Genomic DNA, 16,470 nt, shown 5'->3' with positions numbered 1-16,470 from the left:
CATTTTACAATGATAGATATCCATTGCAGATTGCAGATTATTTCAGCAACATGGCGCCGAATTTATTCGGTAATTCAGCAACTTTATTCCTCGAAGCTTCCCAGCAAGATGTAACGCAAAAGAAAAACGCGACAGAGAAAACAACAACGCAAAAATTGCCACTGCAAGAGATACAAAACTCAAAACCTAAATATCAATGGAAGATTGTTTGGAGAAACGTGATAGCTTTCCTTTATCTTCATATCAGTGCGCTATACGGATTGTATATTTTAATAGTGGCTGCCAAAGGTTACACATTCCTATGGGGTATGTTCTATTTACACATATCTTTTCAAATATCTATACATATTTAATTTTTTCTTTTAATTACAATCAATTAATTTGCAAAAATAAATAATATAATAGATAACGTAAAAACTGGTAATTTCCATGTTACATAATTATAAGAAAAAAAATAATTGCGTATCACTTGTTATCTTTGAAAAATCTCATAACTGATTAATTGTTATTCTTAATTACAACCAATTAATGGGAGTAAATAGTAAATAGATAGCGCAAAAACTGGTAATATAATTGTAATAAAAATAATAATAATAATAATTGCAAATCGCTTGATACTTTTAAAAGATCTCATTGTGTCGTCAAATTTTATTTTATTTATCATTTTTTTTCAGATATCACATTCGCGCTTCTCGCAGCTGTCGGTGTTACAGGAGGTGCGCACAGATTATGGGCACATCGGTCTTATAAAGCAAAATGGCCAATGAGAGTCATTCTTATGATTTTTCAGACAATGGCTTTTCAGGTAAATTTTCCAATGTTGATTATTATCGCATGTTTAAATATATCGTATCAAAAATAAACAAAATATAATTTATTATTTTTATTTATTCAAGAAAGCATTTAATAGAGAAACTCTTTTTGAATTATTTTGTTATTATGATTGTTATTTAATTATCTACTTATATTTCGCAGAATCACATTTATGAGTGGGTGAGGGATCATAGAGTTCACCATAAATTCACAGATACGGACGCCGATCCGCATAATGCGCAGAGAGGTTTCTTCTTCTCGCATATGGGTTGGCTTATGATTCGCAAACATCCGGACGTCATTAATAAGGGTGCCACAGTCGACATGAGCGATCTCGAGAAGGATCCCGTTGTCATATGGCAACGCAGGTACGATAACTCGTCATTAAAGTAAATATTGTTTTTTAAGAAAATTAATCAACGAAATGTATCGAGCATCGAAATATATATTTCGTAAAAGATTATTGTCCTACATCATCGAATAAGTTTTTACATTTTACAGACTGTATATTGTCCTGATGCCGCTTTTCTGCTTCCTATTGCCCACCTGGGTGCCGTGCCACTTTTGGGACGAGAAACCTATGTACGCGTGGTACGCTACCCTCTTTAGATACACACTTTCGTTGAACCTGACTTGGCTGGTGAATTCCGCAGCTCACATCTGGGGCATGAAACCGTATGACAAGTAAGATCCGCTACATCATTGATTGATGATCCTGTTCCTATGTAAATGGAAATGGGAATGCATGCTAATATTGTCTTTTTTTTTACAGCACCATCAGTCCCACCGACAGCATCAGCGTCGGTATCGGCGCCATGGGTGAAGGTTGGCATAATTATCATCATGTTTTCCCATGGGATTACAAAGCCGCTGAACTGGGTAACTATCGCACCAATTTTACCACTGCCTTCATCGACTTCTTTGCCTGGATTGGCTGGGCATACGATTTGAAAACCGTATCGCACACTATGGTGAAGAAACGCGCTGCCAGAACAGGCGATGGCTCGATGTATGAGCGAACTGACCATCACAATACGCATCATCATACGGACGATGGTCCTGCTATATGGGGTTGGGGCGATACTGATATGGCTGCTGAAGACATACAAAAAGTCGAGATAATCAACAAGAGCGATTGAGTTACAAGATCCGGCCTTTCTGGTATCGAGCCGGATTTGCGTAAGACATGCGTAATTGCAAATATTAACGAAGTTATATAAGCCGATCACTAATGTCGAAAATTGATGACAACAATGGCAACAAATTTATTTTATTCCTTTTCAAATAATTCTCATGTAAATTATGCAGCCGATGGAAATGCGACATTTGTTGTGACAACAAAATGTAAAGCGAATCTTTTTAATGTTTTGAATACTACTAATTACTTTTTATCAATATTTATAATAATTATTCCAATCTACAATTCTAATTTAATACCATTTTATGTTACATCACATTTTTTTATAATAGTGTAATTTTGCATTATAAATTATTCATTTCTATACGAGAATTTTAAAATTATATTTTATGTAAATTTATATCACAAAACATGTAAAGCGAAATTTTTTTAATGTCTTGAATAGAAAAATATTACTAATTACGTTTATCAATATTTATAATTATTCTAATTTACAATTCTAATTTAATACCATTTTATGTTACATCACATTTTTTATAGTAGCGTAATTTTGTATTATGAATTATTTATTTCTATACGAGAATTGATTTTAAAATTATATTTTATGCAAATTTATATAACATAAAAAGACTACATAAAGAACAATACATAAAAATATGTACAAAAAATTGCTATTGTATATACATCAATTATCGACATCGATAAGACATCAATAAGACATCATAACAGTAGTCGAATGCGCACGTTCGCTGTAAAATTTTATTGCGCAAGAAAATCATTGCTATATAAGAAAATAATCACCCAAAGAAGAATGATCAATCGTTTTACGTTAATTAATATTTATATAATTGTATTATTATTCATATATTGTTACATTGTTCCTCTCTTCAAGTTGACTATTGAAAAATATTACGAATTCGACTTACAAAAAATGAGAAAAAAAATCTTAAGAGTCGACTTCTTCTCAAATTGACCAAACTTTAGGATCGATCGATCAAAGAGTTTTCAATCGGGGATCTACAACCACAGAAAGCGCCTTCTATATGGTTTTGAAATAGTGTTCTTTTAAAAAAGCTCGACTCTGTCAAAAAATCTACTGAACTTTCGTAAGGTATATAAAATTAGACAATTATTTTCGACTGAATTTACACAACTATTTTTTATGTATTATTTGATATATCTTAAAGACTTGCATTTTTCTTAAAAATAATATTAAGAAATAAATAATTTTTATATAATTGAATAGGAAAACACTTTTTAAGAATTAAGCTTTTAAGATGTAATCCTATTCTCCATTTAGTCCAAATGGATTTCAAGTTGAGAATAAATTTATAAGAATTAGTTACATAAACATAATTTTTATTTTGAAGGTTGAAAATTTCTAATCCTTATAATATTTTCAAGGGAAAATATATTTCGAATTAATCAAAAGGTACATAAATAAAATACTGAAACACTCTATATATTATCACACATAAGTCGTCGTACTCAAGAATGATATATACAAGACATGGCGTATCCATAATTAATCTAATGCGAGCGAGTCGCCCAAAATAATTGATCGGCGAATTAGCGTGCTGGCGTTTCATACAATCATTATGTACCTAGGAATCACATTCATTTGTGGCCTTCTGAATAACTAACTTGAAATCGTATTAATTTGTATCAAGATTGTTTCAAAATTATCTCGATACAAACTAATAAACTGTCTCGTGTCAATTCTTTAATGACTAAAACGCGAAAGAGCATAATTAATTTTTAATATCGTTGTAATAATATCGAGTATAGTTTAATAGAAAGCTTAAAATTAATCAGTAATGGGCGTAAAATCATTTATTACGCTTCATAAAAAAGCGAAAATGATTAAGATGATAAGAAATTCGTAAACATATGAGGGACAGTTAACAATTTCAAGTTTTAACGACTATTAATCATGTAGATGAGTAGCAAAATAGCTCGCATATTAATTTTGTATATACACGCGATTATAATTAGTAAACTTTTATATCGTGTTTTAATTGACCTCTGATTTCTTTCAACATAATGACGCTAAAGATACCATATTACTTTCGCTTTCCTGGTACCGCGACACGGATCGTTATTTTTTTTCTATATTTCTCCTTGTGTCACGAATGTATTAATAACAATTAAAGTTAATTTAATATTACAAAAATAAGATAAATTCGTTGTATAAAAAATATGCTTCAAAAAAGTGCATTGAAGAAAAGATTTTTTTAATTATAGATTTATGTCATTCTTAATTGTGTAGCACAAATTATATATTCTTTCCACTGTATAGTGCTATCTTTGGCGTTGTCATATTTATCAATATTATGATATTATAATATTAATATCACATCGCAGTAATATTCCAGTCGTAGTTGCGCGCGCGCAAAATTATTTCCATAATATAGAGATGTAAAATAGAGATTCATTAGAAATCAGTGATTGACAGTCGACTCTGACATAATCAACTTCATAGATGATACGACAGCAATCGGATCGCTGTACGTTACTTATGTAATTAATGAGCGATTCGAGAAAGAGAGAAAGAGAAAGAAATTGCGCGACGCAGATCCGAATTTTGTCTTCCGTAAATAATCGCCATATGTCCGATGACGTGGCCTCGAGTAATGATTTCGCAAAGTGATCGTTACGAAAGTGCATTGTTCGAACGCATAATGCCAATTGCGTGACACGCAATTAAAATCTCCGCATCCTTTTATCATAGCGATTAGTTATAACAAATGAGCAAAACGGGCATAAATAGATTAATCGGCTAATGATAAATTCACAAAGTCCATTGTGATTATATTCACAAAGTCCATTGTGATAAACGATCTTATAATCTCGCACGAATGAATCTTTTTAATGTCTAATGTAATCTACTTATGTAGTCACATGGATTTTTGTGAGTCTGTATATTTGTCGATTATAAATATATAATTTTAGAATACTAAAAAAAAAAGATGCATATTAATTTCGTATATTATCTTTTCGATATTGAAACATATTGTGTGAAAAGAATCGTATAATTTTGTGATTAAGAATTAATAAGAATTTCAATATTGTGCTCAAAAGATTGTGATCAAAAATTCGCAAAATTTACTCTGCCTTATTAATTTTTCTTAATTCTTTTACCTTTTGGTTTATAGGTTTATGAGATTTTTTACATCATAGTAAATGCCCAATTTTATACATCTTTGAGTTTGTAATTATATTGTACCAGTAAATTATATATACATGTATATATATATACATATTGTGCGCACGTGTATCTACTTACATCTGTGATGACTTAGAATCCTCCCCTACGATTGAAACGATTGAAACGATTGAAACTGTTTGATAAATTCATAGATTATATGTATAATCCAAGTGCGAGATTTTTGCGAGAAGTCACAATTTTTATATCAAGAAAATAACATAATTTGGCACTTCCATTATGAATCATTTTTCATTTTTAACACGGATCTGTAGTGTTTTATAAGTTTTAAAAGCATAGTTTGTAGGGGAAAAAATAAGGTGACTTATAATTATATAAATGAGATAAACTGCGTTAGAATTAACAATACTTCATCATATTTACATGTCTTGTTTCACATGTAGATATTGCTAAGACAATATCGATATATTTATATTGTATTTATAATACAAATAAATTATTGTTATTGATATACCAAATTTTAATACTGATAGATCATCAAATTGATACTGTTACATTTGTCATGGTTTTATGTATAAATGTGCGTGTGTGTAAATTGATAGACTTACTAATTTCGTTTCTAATAATTTAATTATTTTATTACTCGATTTTATTGATGGTATTACAATTTTTATTTTTAAAGATTGCATGTATTCTTTGTATAGTGCTAATAATTGCTTTATTTAATCACGAAGATTCCTAGAATGGGTCGCACCTTTGCGACATTCGCATTTATGTAACTTTGAGTTGTGAAATTTCTGTTTTTAGATCTTCGTTGCATACCACCTGGAATCGCTCGATCGTGCATTGCAGTGTTTGTAATTCGCGATAACGTTCCAACGTGTGTGCAGCTTCGACAAGATAATCGACAATGTTTGCCGAAAGTTTGCCATGAATGTTTTACGATTCTTGCAATAGTTTTCGCCGGATGTACGTAACAAGTTGTTTATATTTTCGCAACTCTCTCTATGCGAGAATCTATCGCAAAGATTTATAAACGTATATAAACGTTATGGGTTTATATATAGTGCGTCCACAGCGCAAGTGATGAGAAAGCAAATTACACCGATTGAGTAATCGCAACTATTTCAAAAGCTCCTAATTGCACAGTTATATCATGAACTCCATCAATAATGCAGTAACTTCCTGTTAATATTTGATATGCTTACCATTCGACTAGATTTGCATAAATATCTATTTAATGTTATTTTGCTATTTAAAATTGGCATGACGTTTAATTCAAAATTTATTTTCTCACGTAAAATATTTCATTAAAATTGTAAATTTTTAATCTATCTTAATTTTTTAAATGTATAATATATGCGATGTAGCGATAGTTCTTCCGTTTCATTCATAAATTCATAAATATGTGATATGTTTCATTCATATATTTACACAATGCAATGATGTGAATGAATCAGGTGTTCTTAATTAAGCTGTCGAAAATACATATAGTGTGGGTGCGCTCCACTTACTTCATCTCGCAGTCGGGGATCGCTAATTGCATCAATTTCGATGAATGTTAATGAACGTATGCGTACGCGACGGTTAATTCGATTCAATTGCTCGCGAATTCGAATGCAAGTCGGCCGTGTCACGCTGCGTCATGTCCAATTAAGAGCGATTTTCCTAACAAAATCGACTCTCGTATGAGCTTACGTCAATGGCGGTTGGGCGCGCAGTTTCTATTGGATGATCATACGAAGAAGAGATCCAAGCGCGAAACGGAATGAAAAATTCTTATTGTTAGTTGAGAGATATTTTCGCGAACCTCTTATTTCAAGAATACCCTCGATTGTGCTTAAGTTTATTGTGCAGAAAAGAAATTTATGCGAAACGTTTAACATAAGGAAAAACGTATCAAAAAATAATCGCTAGTCATAACTTAAAGAAAAAAGAAGAGGAGCAGAGATTTCTTTTTAAATATTGTCCCATAGCTTTATTTTCAACCGGAAATTTTTAAAACATTCAAATCATTAGATTTTGGAAGAATCTTCACGAGAGAAATGTGAGCTAAATCCTTCACATAAAGGATGAATAAAAATCTTTCAGATTTCACACCGAAATTTCAAGAGAAGAGACACATTGTCGATTGTGATAAGATCAGATTTCTTTTTAATAACGTTTAAAAGGCAGCTTTATAAATTAGTATTAGCAGTTTTGAAAATGGGGAAAAAATGCGTAAAAAACCCATTCCGAATATTCTGATGTTGATTCTCAACAAAGGAAGAAAATCGTTCGCATATTCTTATTAGAAATAATAATTTGAAGGATAATTCGATGATAATTGAAACAGATAAAATTCCCAAAATTTATACGTAGACTAATATATTAATAATTATATCAATATATCGTTCTCATATTATGTTTTCATATAATATATTCCTTTTAATATTACTAATCCACAAATTAAAAACTATACAGCATCAGTACTGTGTAGCAAAATTAAGTTATACGATCACTTTGACTACTCTGAAAGTGGCATTAAAACGAAGGACATAAAAGGTGAAAGTCGATAGAGATATTGAAAGTAGTCGGATCGCTGTCGCGCAAAACTTTTAGGCGACATGTGACATTTTTCAGACGCGCAGGACGCAGTGATAAGAGCAGCTGCAATCGTAAAATTGCATCGATTTTCCACGATAATCGTTATGTTAAAATAAGTTGTTGCGCATTGATAAAATAATTCGAAGGCGAAAGTGGAAGAAGTCATATCACAAAATCAAGAAAGTGAGAATAAACGAAATGGATTTTGCGTCGTAACTACCTGATATATTGCACATAACATCGCCTGATTCTTTGAGAGCGTTTAGGTAAAAGTTTTACGCTATTTAATTCGTATAAGTTTAAAATCAACATGATAACATATTTTATGTATATGAAAAATGAATTGAAACAATAATTCATGAAACGATGCGCGCATGTGTGTATTGTTCTTTTAACAAGACATTTAAACTTTGTGAAGAAAATACTTAATCTCGTGATGAAAAAATAATACGATAAAAAATTTGAAATTTAATATAAATGTGTATGTAATTTGTACCCGCGAAACATATACGTGTGCTGTAAATTGTACATTATTTTCTTCTAATCAACTACAAGTATAATGAAGATTATATACGTAGTCCTTTAAAATACGTATCTTTTAAAATTGCGATAATTCATTTTTTATAAGAAATCATTAAAACAAGAGAATTTGTATCGCCATTGACTGCAAAAGTACATACTGCGAAAATTGGAGTAATAAGCAAGCAAGGTGTTACCAAATATGTGTAATGCGAAAATATTTATCGATAATTAATATTATTATGCCGAGAAATGAGAAGAGACCTATGCTAGTTAATTATATGTTGCCAAACATGTGCAAAAGTACTTATTAATTAATATTATTACACTATGTATGTCTCTCTCTTTCTCTCTCTCTTTCCTTCTCTTTCTTTTTTCTTCCTTTAATTTTATTCAAAATTAAAGTAAATTGAGATTATAAACAAAAAATAAAAATTACTAAATTTTAAATATGGATAATAATGAATAATTAGTTGAAGCAGAGTCGAGGAAAAAACTTCTGCTGAGAATAAATACTACGAATAATGTATTCAAATATCGTACAGACATTTGGCCTCTTTGGCTCGTACTGATTTAAATGACCTGAATTTAATTAAATCTTTTTGTGAGAGAGAAAAATGTCTGCGAAGCAAGCACGAAACAATCTACGAATTTCAAAACAATACTAAGAGCTCTGATAGCATTTTTTATAGTTCTACAGTTCCTGAAAAATTAAAAAGGGTTCCGCATTCCTTATATTAAAAAATCAAAATCGAAAAAAAAACGTACTAACTTCGCGAATCTAGAATGACATCTTTACCTCTAAAGTATCAAAACGCATTGAATATCATTATTTTTAGCCAGAGTTTCCGATGGTTTTGTTCCAGTTCAGCCTATATATGCAATTTCAGATCGATATTGCAACACTTAATAATTTTTAATCAATTTTTAATACTCTCGACCCGCACGACACTTGGTGAAAATGTGTTCTGTGGATGATTTTCCGCAGTTCTAACGATAATTTTCGACAGTTTTATAAAAATTCTAGCCTTTAGAAACATTTTTACGCAGAATTTCCGACCGTTTACTATTTTTTAAACAATTTTTTACCCAGCAGGACACTGCCTCAAAGTACTAAACGCGTTGAAAATGATTATTTTTGATAACATTTCTTGATATTTTTGTTCAAGTTCAGCGTATATCTGCAATTTTAGATAATCGATATATTACATATATACATATACAGGGTGTTTGATAACTTTTTGCACATCCGAAGTGTAAAGGTAGATTGGCTCAAATTAAGAAGGAAAATCTTCTACTGTTTTGCGATCTTTGTAATAATTAGCGAGTAATTAATTAAAGAAGATCGGCCAATCTGCGAGTAGAGGCGCGCGGCGAAGCGGTGAGTGGAGGAGTGGTGAGTGCGGGAAAGACTTTTCCACTCCTTCTAGTAAAATGTTACTGTGGAACGACTCTCGTCGCCGCGCACTTTTACTCACGCAGATTGGTCAATCTTTTTTAATTAATATCTCGAAATTTTATGTGGTTGTTTGTAAAATGGTATAAGACTTTTTAATTTAGTTTAGCGAGATCTACTTATGGTTTTTCTTTGGCATAGCTGGAACACCCTGTATATACATATATATATGAACTTGAAGAGGAATATCGACAACCGTTATCAAAAATAATTATTTTCAACGCGTTTTAGTACTTTAGAAAGAGAGTGTGTTGGGTAATTGTAAAAAATTGTTTTATGAATAGTAAATGGTCGAAATTTTGCGACAATCTATTTGTCTAATTTTAGACAATCTAAAAATTCTGAGACTTTTCTCTCTTTTTCTTTTTACAGTTGCGTTTTTTTATTCTTTGACATACATTTTAATTGTGCGTTTTTAATCTTTGACATGCATTTTAATTGTATATTTTACCGTTGATAGATTTTCATTGAGTGTTAAGATCAGCTGTTTGCTTGACGCTTGATGTGGTGAATACACACAATTAAATTACGCGGCATCCCCCATCGTGTGCTATCCGATGGATCATAACAAAGTTGGAAATCAGTCGAAAGGCGGCGCACATCGTCCTGAGACAGCATCGTCGACTGCAACGAATTTACTCCGTTATAAAAACATCACTTCCGCACTCCTTTGCTTCACCTGCGGCGCCTGCTTTATTCTGAGTTTAATCTGCATCTGCTTGGCGACGTTGGTCATTTTACTGAATCAGGCTGTCGAGGCGACGAATTATCGATACGGTAAGAATATAAAGAATTTTCTGTTACAATATGTAAGTTACAATACGTCTCTCTTACTGATTTTACCTGTATTTCAAACTCCCTCCATTCGAAACAACAATAGTAGCTGCTCGCTATGATCATAACGCCTTTAGCAAACTATTTTGCACTCCCTATACTTGCGCAACTTTTTGTTTACACAAGCAGCGGCCAGCTGATTGCGAGTCTGATGATGCAGCAAGTCTCGTGATCACTTGGCGGTAAATTTAAAAGCGTATACTTATACTTGCAGATATATTCAGTTGTTTTCCGAATATTATTTTAAACAGTAACAAAAGTTTTTTTTTTAAACTTCAAGATTATAACACGTAAAAAATTTTAGGACATGAGCGAATCGATCAATTACAGTATGTGTGAGACGATCGTATGACCAAAATTTTGTTACGTATCGTGACCTTTAGGATTCTGTAAGACAAACATATCACTGCTGCCTAACAGTTTCTCACAGCGATGGATAGATTAATTTATATCTCTCTTTTTTTTAAATAAATAAATTTTATTTACACGATTTTTTTACCTAGATTCAAGGCACATAATTTTAAGAAAATATAATAGAAAATAAATAAATAAATATAAATATATGTATATATATATCCATCTTAAGAATTTTTATAATACATTTCTAGAGTTCCACATCTTGAACTTGCTCCAAACATATATTTCGTTGACAATTACTTGACATTGTACTAATTCTTTAGAAGAGTTTATCAACAAAATTATTTAATCGAACTATTTAATTTTAATTTTAATCGAATATTACAGATATACATCTGATCAATAAATTCTCATAAGAGATTACTTCCATAATGTCAAATAGAGCCTTTTGTTATGGCAAAAATTCGAAGTTCAATTATTAATTATATATAGTTATTTAAATTTAAACGAGTGAGCGGACTAATCGCAGTAACGCTTCAGCTTCGTGATGCTTGACTGATCAGCTGATCTTGTCAGCTTATCAGCTGAAACTTATCGCGCGTTACAAAATGACTCTTTGCATATGATGGCACGTTATTTTACATGATAATTTGTGCAATAAATCAGTTCTAAATATTATATCATAAACAATTCTCAATGATCGCTTTCTGAAAATGTACTGTTCTTCACATGTTTCTCTTTTTTTTCTTCTAGATTCAATCAGTAGTAGACTCTTGTTGCAAAAAAATCGACTTTACATTCCCTCATTAATTGTGTCAATTAATTGTGTGAGATTAACAATACAAATTAAATAGAAATTGTCATTTTTTAGATTACACACTAATATTTACATGTATAATATGTTATGTATATCTCTGGGAATAATAAACTCCATTTTTTTTAGATTCGAACAAGCATACAACAATGACCGATAAAGATGAAAGCTTTAGGTTGCCAAAAGAAGTGAAGCCTATACGATATGATCTCTTCTTGCATCCAAAACTCAAACAAAAAACATTTTCTGGAAAAGTGACTATCCTTATTGATGTCCTTGATGATAGAAGGACCATAGCTCTTCATCAGAAGGGCCTTAATATTACAACTGTGGAATTAAAAACTTATGGTCTAGAAAAAGATTATGAAATTGAAATCTCTTCTATCAGCAATCCTTCAAAATATGAAATTTTCGTGATATCAACTAAAATAGAACTTAAACCAGGATTATATAATTTGAGCCTAGAATTTGATGGAAGTCTTAAAAATAAAATAGTTGGATTCTATTCCAGCACATATCAGTATGATAGTGAAGAAAGGTAGGAAAATAAAAAAATATACCAGGTAATATTATTAACAAATAACTTGTTGTTATATCAATAGATATATACAAACATTGCGATACATTTAATCAATTTCTTTTTACATACTGTGAAATGACAAAGTGCATATTGTAAGTATAATGTTTTCTACATTTTACATTGACAGATATATAGCTACTACTAAGTTTGAACCAACGTATGCTAGACAAGCTTTTCCATGTTTTGATGAACCTAATTTTAAGGCAGAATTTTCAGTAAAATTGGTTTGTCCTATGAAGGACAACTATCATGCTTTATCCAATATGAACATAGAGGTATGCAAATCTTTTTAAGCAATATTAATTGCTGCTTCCCAAAAAAAATTATTTTAAATAATCCTTACTGAGAAATTATTTTTTTGCTTTAGGATATAGAATATAATAAACCAGAAAATAATCTAATGACAACAACATTTGCAAAAACTGTACCCATGTCAACATATCTAGCCTGTTTTATTATTAGTGACATGGAAAAATTGAAAATGACAGCAAAAGGATTAAAAGGCCGAGAATTTCCAGTTAGTGTTTACAGCACAAAACTTCAAGAAAAAGAAAAGAGACAGTTTCCTTTGCAAATTAGTGTGAAAGCTATTGAATATTATATAAACTTATTTCGAATAGATTACCCACTACCGAAACTCGGTAAGTGTACAATATATAAGATTTAAAAGGAGTATTTTATTTATTAAAAATGGAAAAATAGATTTGTTATGAATATTTAAAGATTTCAATAAATTAATTCTTAAATTATTCTGTCTCTATTCTTTGCATAGATATAGTTGCTATCCCTGATTTTGTATCTGGAGCTATGGAAAATTGGGGTATAGTGACTTTTAGAGAAACAAGACTTCTTTATGATGATCGCAATAACTCTGTTATTGATAAGCGCAATGTTGTTAATGTAATCTGCCATGAATTAGCTCATATGTGGTTTGGAAATCTTGGTAATTTAATATTTACAATCAATAACACAATACCCTCTAATGAAAATATGAAATATATCTTTTTCTTTTTAGTTACTTTATCCTGGTGGAATGACTTATGGCTCAATGAAGGTTTTGCTACATATATGTCATATAAGAGTGCAGATGAAATTTTACCGAACCAGAAATATGTAAGACTTGTGATAGCAATTTAATCGAATAATGTTAATAAATATTTTAAACGTAAATATTCATAAATAAATTCTTTTTTCACAGATGGAGCAATTTTCTATTAATGTAATCCATAAAGTAATGGTTACAGATGCAAAATTGAGCTCTCATCCTATAATTCAAAATGTTAAAAATCCAGATGAGATAACTTCATTTTTTGATGAAATTTCTTATCAAAAAGTGTGATTACAATACATTGCTTAATAATAGTTTTATATTTATCACTGATTTTCCATTGACTTTCACTCAAATTATTATTCACTCTAGGGAGCATCTATAATTCGCATGATGGAGAACTTTATTGGTGATGATTTTTATTATGCCATTATTAGCTACTTGGATAAGTATGCATATCGGAATGCGGAAACGGTGGATCTTTTTAACGTTCTGCAAAATACAAACGACCTAAACATAACAGCTATAATGGATACTTGGTTACGACAAGAAGGGTACCCTGTTATTAATGTAGAAAGACAATTAAATAAATTTGTATTAACTCAAAAACGATTCTTGAGCGATTCAAATACCAGTTTTGATTCCTCGAAATCGAATTATAAGTAAGTTATTTTATTTCGAATTAATAGCAAGAACTTATTAAACTACTTAACAATGATTTTACAATATTTTTTCCTATTTTTTCCTTTACAGATATCGTTGGACTGTGCCTATTACTTATATTACAAACAGAAACGAAATACCCACTCTTATATGGTTTGATAAGGATGCGGATCAAGGTAATTCTTTCTCTCTCTCTCTCTCTCCCCCTCTCCTGATTTTATTATAATTTACATATTATAAAAGATGTCTTAATTTTTTCTTTTCCTATCTTTTTGATATTAAATTAGTGACAAATTTAATTAGTGATTGATATTTTCCTTCATAAGCAATTGATTATTTTTTCTTCTGTAATTTGTTTTGTGATTTACAATCTTATAAGAATATATTAAATATTAGAACTTTAAAGATTTATAATTTTGATTATTTTCATTCTTTTTTTATAGTCTTATTAGTTATAATCATATCTTTTAATTTCTTATTTGATTATGTCAATTTTATTTGAATCTAGTTTATTCTTTCTATTGAGGGGGGGGGAGGAGAATATGTATAATTTTCAAATAATACAAAATCTTCCATCTCTCTAAGTCCATTTATCTAAGTTTTTCTCTATATAATTTTATATTTCACAGTCGTGATCGAAGTTGATGAACATACCAAATGGATAAAACTTAATGTGAATCAAGTTGGTTATTATCGAGTTAATTATGGAACAGAATGGAAATCAATTGAAGAGCTACTTCGAACTCATCCTACGGTAACTATTTACTTTATCATTTAATATATTATAAGCAAGAGAATATAATTTGTATGTTGTAAATCGATATAATATTTTGTGTTATCTTTATAACTTTTTTTTTAATTAACTTCTTCAAGTGTTTCTTATTACATGTTTTACATTATTTTTCTCTCTATTGCAGAGATTATCGATAGGGGACCGAGCAAATCTTTTAGATGATCTCTATAGCCTAGCAGCAGCTAATGAAATAGATTATTTTATCACATTATCTATAACTATGTTTATGTTTCACCATGAATATCACGCTATTCCATGGGCAATCGCAAGTTCGAAAATGATAGAAATATATACCTTATTAAAATCTCTCCCCGTAACTCTGCCGAGTACTGCAAGTCAATTTCAGGTAATAAAAAAATCAGTTAAAATGTTACTTTTCGATACAAAAGTTATTTTTACACCTCCATAGACACACACACACACACACACACACACACACACACACATATGTATATGTATATGTATATATAATGTATTATATATATATGTATAATGTTTTCAGGTTTTCGCATTAAAAAGTTTAGACAAGATGTACAAAGATGTAACTTGGACTGTGAATGATGCTGTGGAAGATGATTTGTTGCCTACAAGTATTGATAATGAAGTGCGTATATCGGTACTCGAACTTGCATGTGCCATGGGACACAAGGAATGCTTGAAAGAAGCTAAACGCATATTTATAGATTGGTTTACTCTAAAGAAAATGCCACATCCTGATATTCGCGAATTAGTTTATTACTATGGTTAGTCTAACTATAATCATTACAATCTTTTATATCACTTAATTATCAAAAATTTTAATTGGAACGTAAATTTATCATAGGTATGCGACAAATTGATGAAGATAAATGGCCAACGATGTTTCAATTCTTCCTAGATGAAACCGATCCTATAGAAAAAAATAAATTGATGAAGGGATTAGCAAGCGTAAAAAGTAGTACGATCTTAAAGAAGTTAGTATATTAATAAATTTACTATCACAATATTTTTTATTCAAAATTATATAATCATAGTCAAAGTTATATTATGTTTTTCCTTTTCTTATTAGATACATCGGTAAAGCTCTCGATGAGAAATTTGTTCGCACTCAAGATTTCTTGAAATGTTTGATTATGATTTCCGAAAATCCCGATGGTACATTGTTGGTATGGGACTGGGTGCGTAATAATTGGGACTTTTTAGTGGAAAGATACACATTGAATGACCGATATCTCGGTCAACTTATACCGGCCATTACAAAATCTTTTGCCACAGAAACAAAATTGGAAGAAATGAAAGCTTTCTTCGCAAAATATCCTGATGCTGGTGCTGGTGCGAATAATCGCGCCAAAGCTCTCGAGACTGTCTCGTGGAACATTAAATGGCTTTCTGAAGCTCCTCCTAAAATCGATAAATGGTTGAAATGGTATATTAATTCAGGATATGCATTCAAATGAATTCAGAGGATATGCGTAGCATAAAAATACTAAAAAATACCTCAACACGGAAGATAGCATTTTGAAAGAAGAAATATTTGAAGTTTAATAATATTGCATAAATTTCTTTTTCGATCACTGTGGCAGTGTGGATATGTTAAATGAAAATATCAATCTATATTAAGTACGAAAAGCATGTTTTTTATAATATATTTATATAAAATCTCAAAAATATACATCAATATAAGTATAATTTTATGATGAAATATAATTCTCTTATATAGTTAA

General features: G+C 30.4%; 2 protein-coding genes and 1 long non-coding RNA gene across 8 annotated transcripts in view; 2 read left to right on the top strand and 1 right to left on the bottom strand.

Moving 5' to 3' along the window:
• The window catches only part of LOC145961406 (acyl-CoA Delta-9 desaturase-like), a 22,307-nt gene extending 16,681 nt beyond the window's left edge, over positions 1-5,626 (top strand). For all 4 annotated transcript variants that reach the window (XM_083081571.1, XM_083081585.1, XM_083081563.1 and 1 more), the window contains 5 exons: positions 30-306; positions 675-805; positions 976-1,181; positions 1,315-1,497; positions 1,586-5,626. In XM_083081571.1, the coding sequence (XP_082937697.1) occupies positions 51-306; positions 675-805; positions 976-1,181; positions 1,315-1,497; positions 1,586-1,952 (1,143 nt within the window). In that variant the 5' untranslated portion in view covers positions 30-50 and the 3' untranslated portion in view covers positions 1,953-5,626. The remainder of the gene's footprint in view (positions 1-29; positions 307-674; positions 806-975; positions 1,182-1,314; positions 1,498-1,585) is intronic.
• On the bottom strand, positions 4,066-10,806 carry LOC145961433 (uncharacterized). The gene is made up of 2 exons (XR_014435638.1): positions 10,522-10,806; positions 4,066-10,428 (listed from the first exon to the last, which is right to left on the bottom strand). It is a non-coding gene; the product is annotated as an uncharacterized LOC145961433 (long non-coding RNA).
• On the top strand, positions 6,861-16,470 carry LOC145961393 (glutamyl aminopeptidase). Of its 3 annotated transcripts, none has more exons than XM_083081533.1 (16): positions 6,861-6,901; positions 7,581-7,969; positions 10,139-10,455; positions 11,813-12,221; positions 12,391-12,538; positions 12,631-12,904; positions 13,036-13,206; positions 13,279-13,376; positions 13,462-13,596; positions 13,684-13,973; positions 14,065-14,150; positions 14,604-14,728; positions 14,892-15,113; positions 15,270-15,510; positions 15,591-15,720; positions 15,816-16,470. In XM_083081533.1, exons 3-16 carry the CDS (start codon positions 10,236-10,238, stop codon positions 16,201-16,203), a joined length of 2,937 nt encoding a protein of 978 aa, XP_082937659.1. In that variant the 5' UTR covers positions 6,861-6,901; positions 7,581-7,969; positions 10,139-10,235; the 3' UTR covers positions 16,204-16,470. The 3 variants fall into 3 exon arrangements, with proteins under 3 accessions (XP_082937659.1, XP_082937678.1, XP_082937669.1); XM_083081552.1 differs by having other exon boundaries at positions 6,873-6,901; positions 7,740-7,969; XM_083081543.1 differs by lacking the exon at positions 6,861-6,901 and having other exon boundaries at positions 7,581-7,661; positions 7,740-7,969.

Source organism: Camponotus vicinus, unplaced genomic scaffold (genome assembly GCF_025532165.1).
Source record: "Camponotus vicinus isolate PSW18456_S1 unplaced genomic scaffold, iyCamVici1.0 SCAF_1, whole genome shotgun sequence".
NCBI classification, from domain to species: Eukaryota; Metazoa; Arthropoda; class Insecta; order Hymenoptera; family Formicidae; genus Camponotus; species Camponotus vicinus.
The sequence above is the reverse complement of the archived record's forward strand: the minus strand, read 5'-3'. Positions and strand labels throughout refer to the sequence as shown.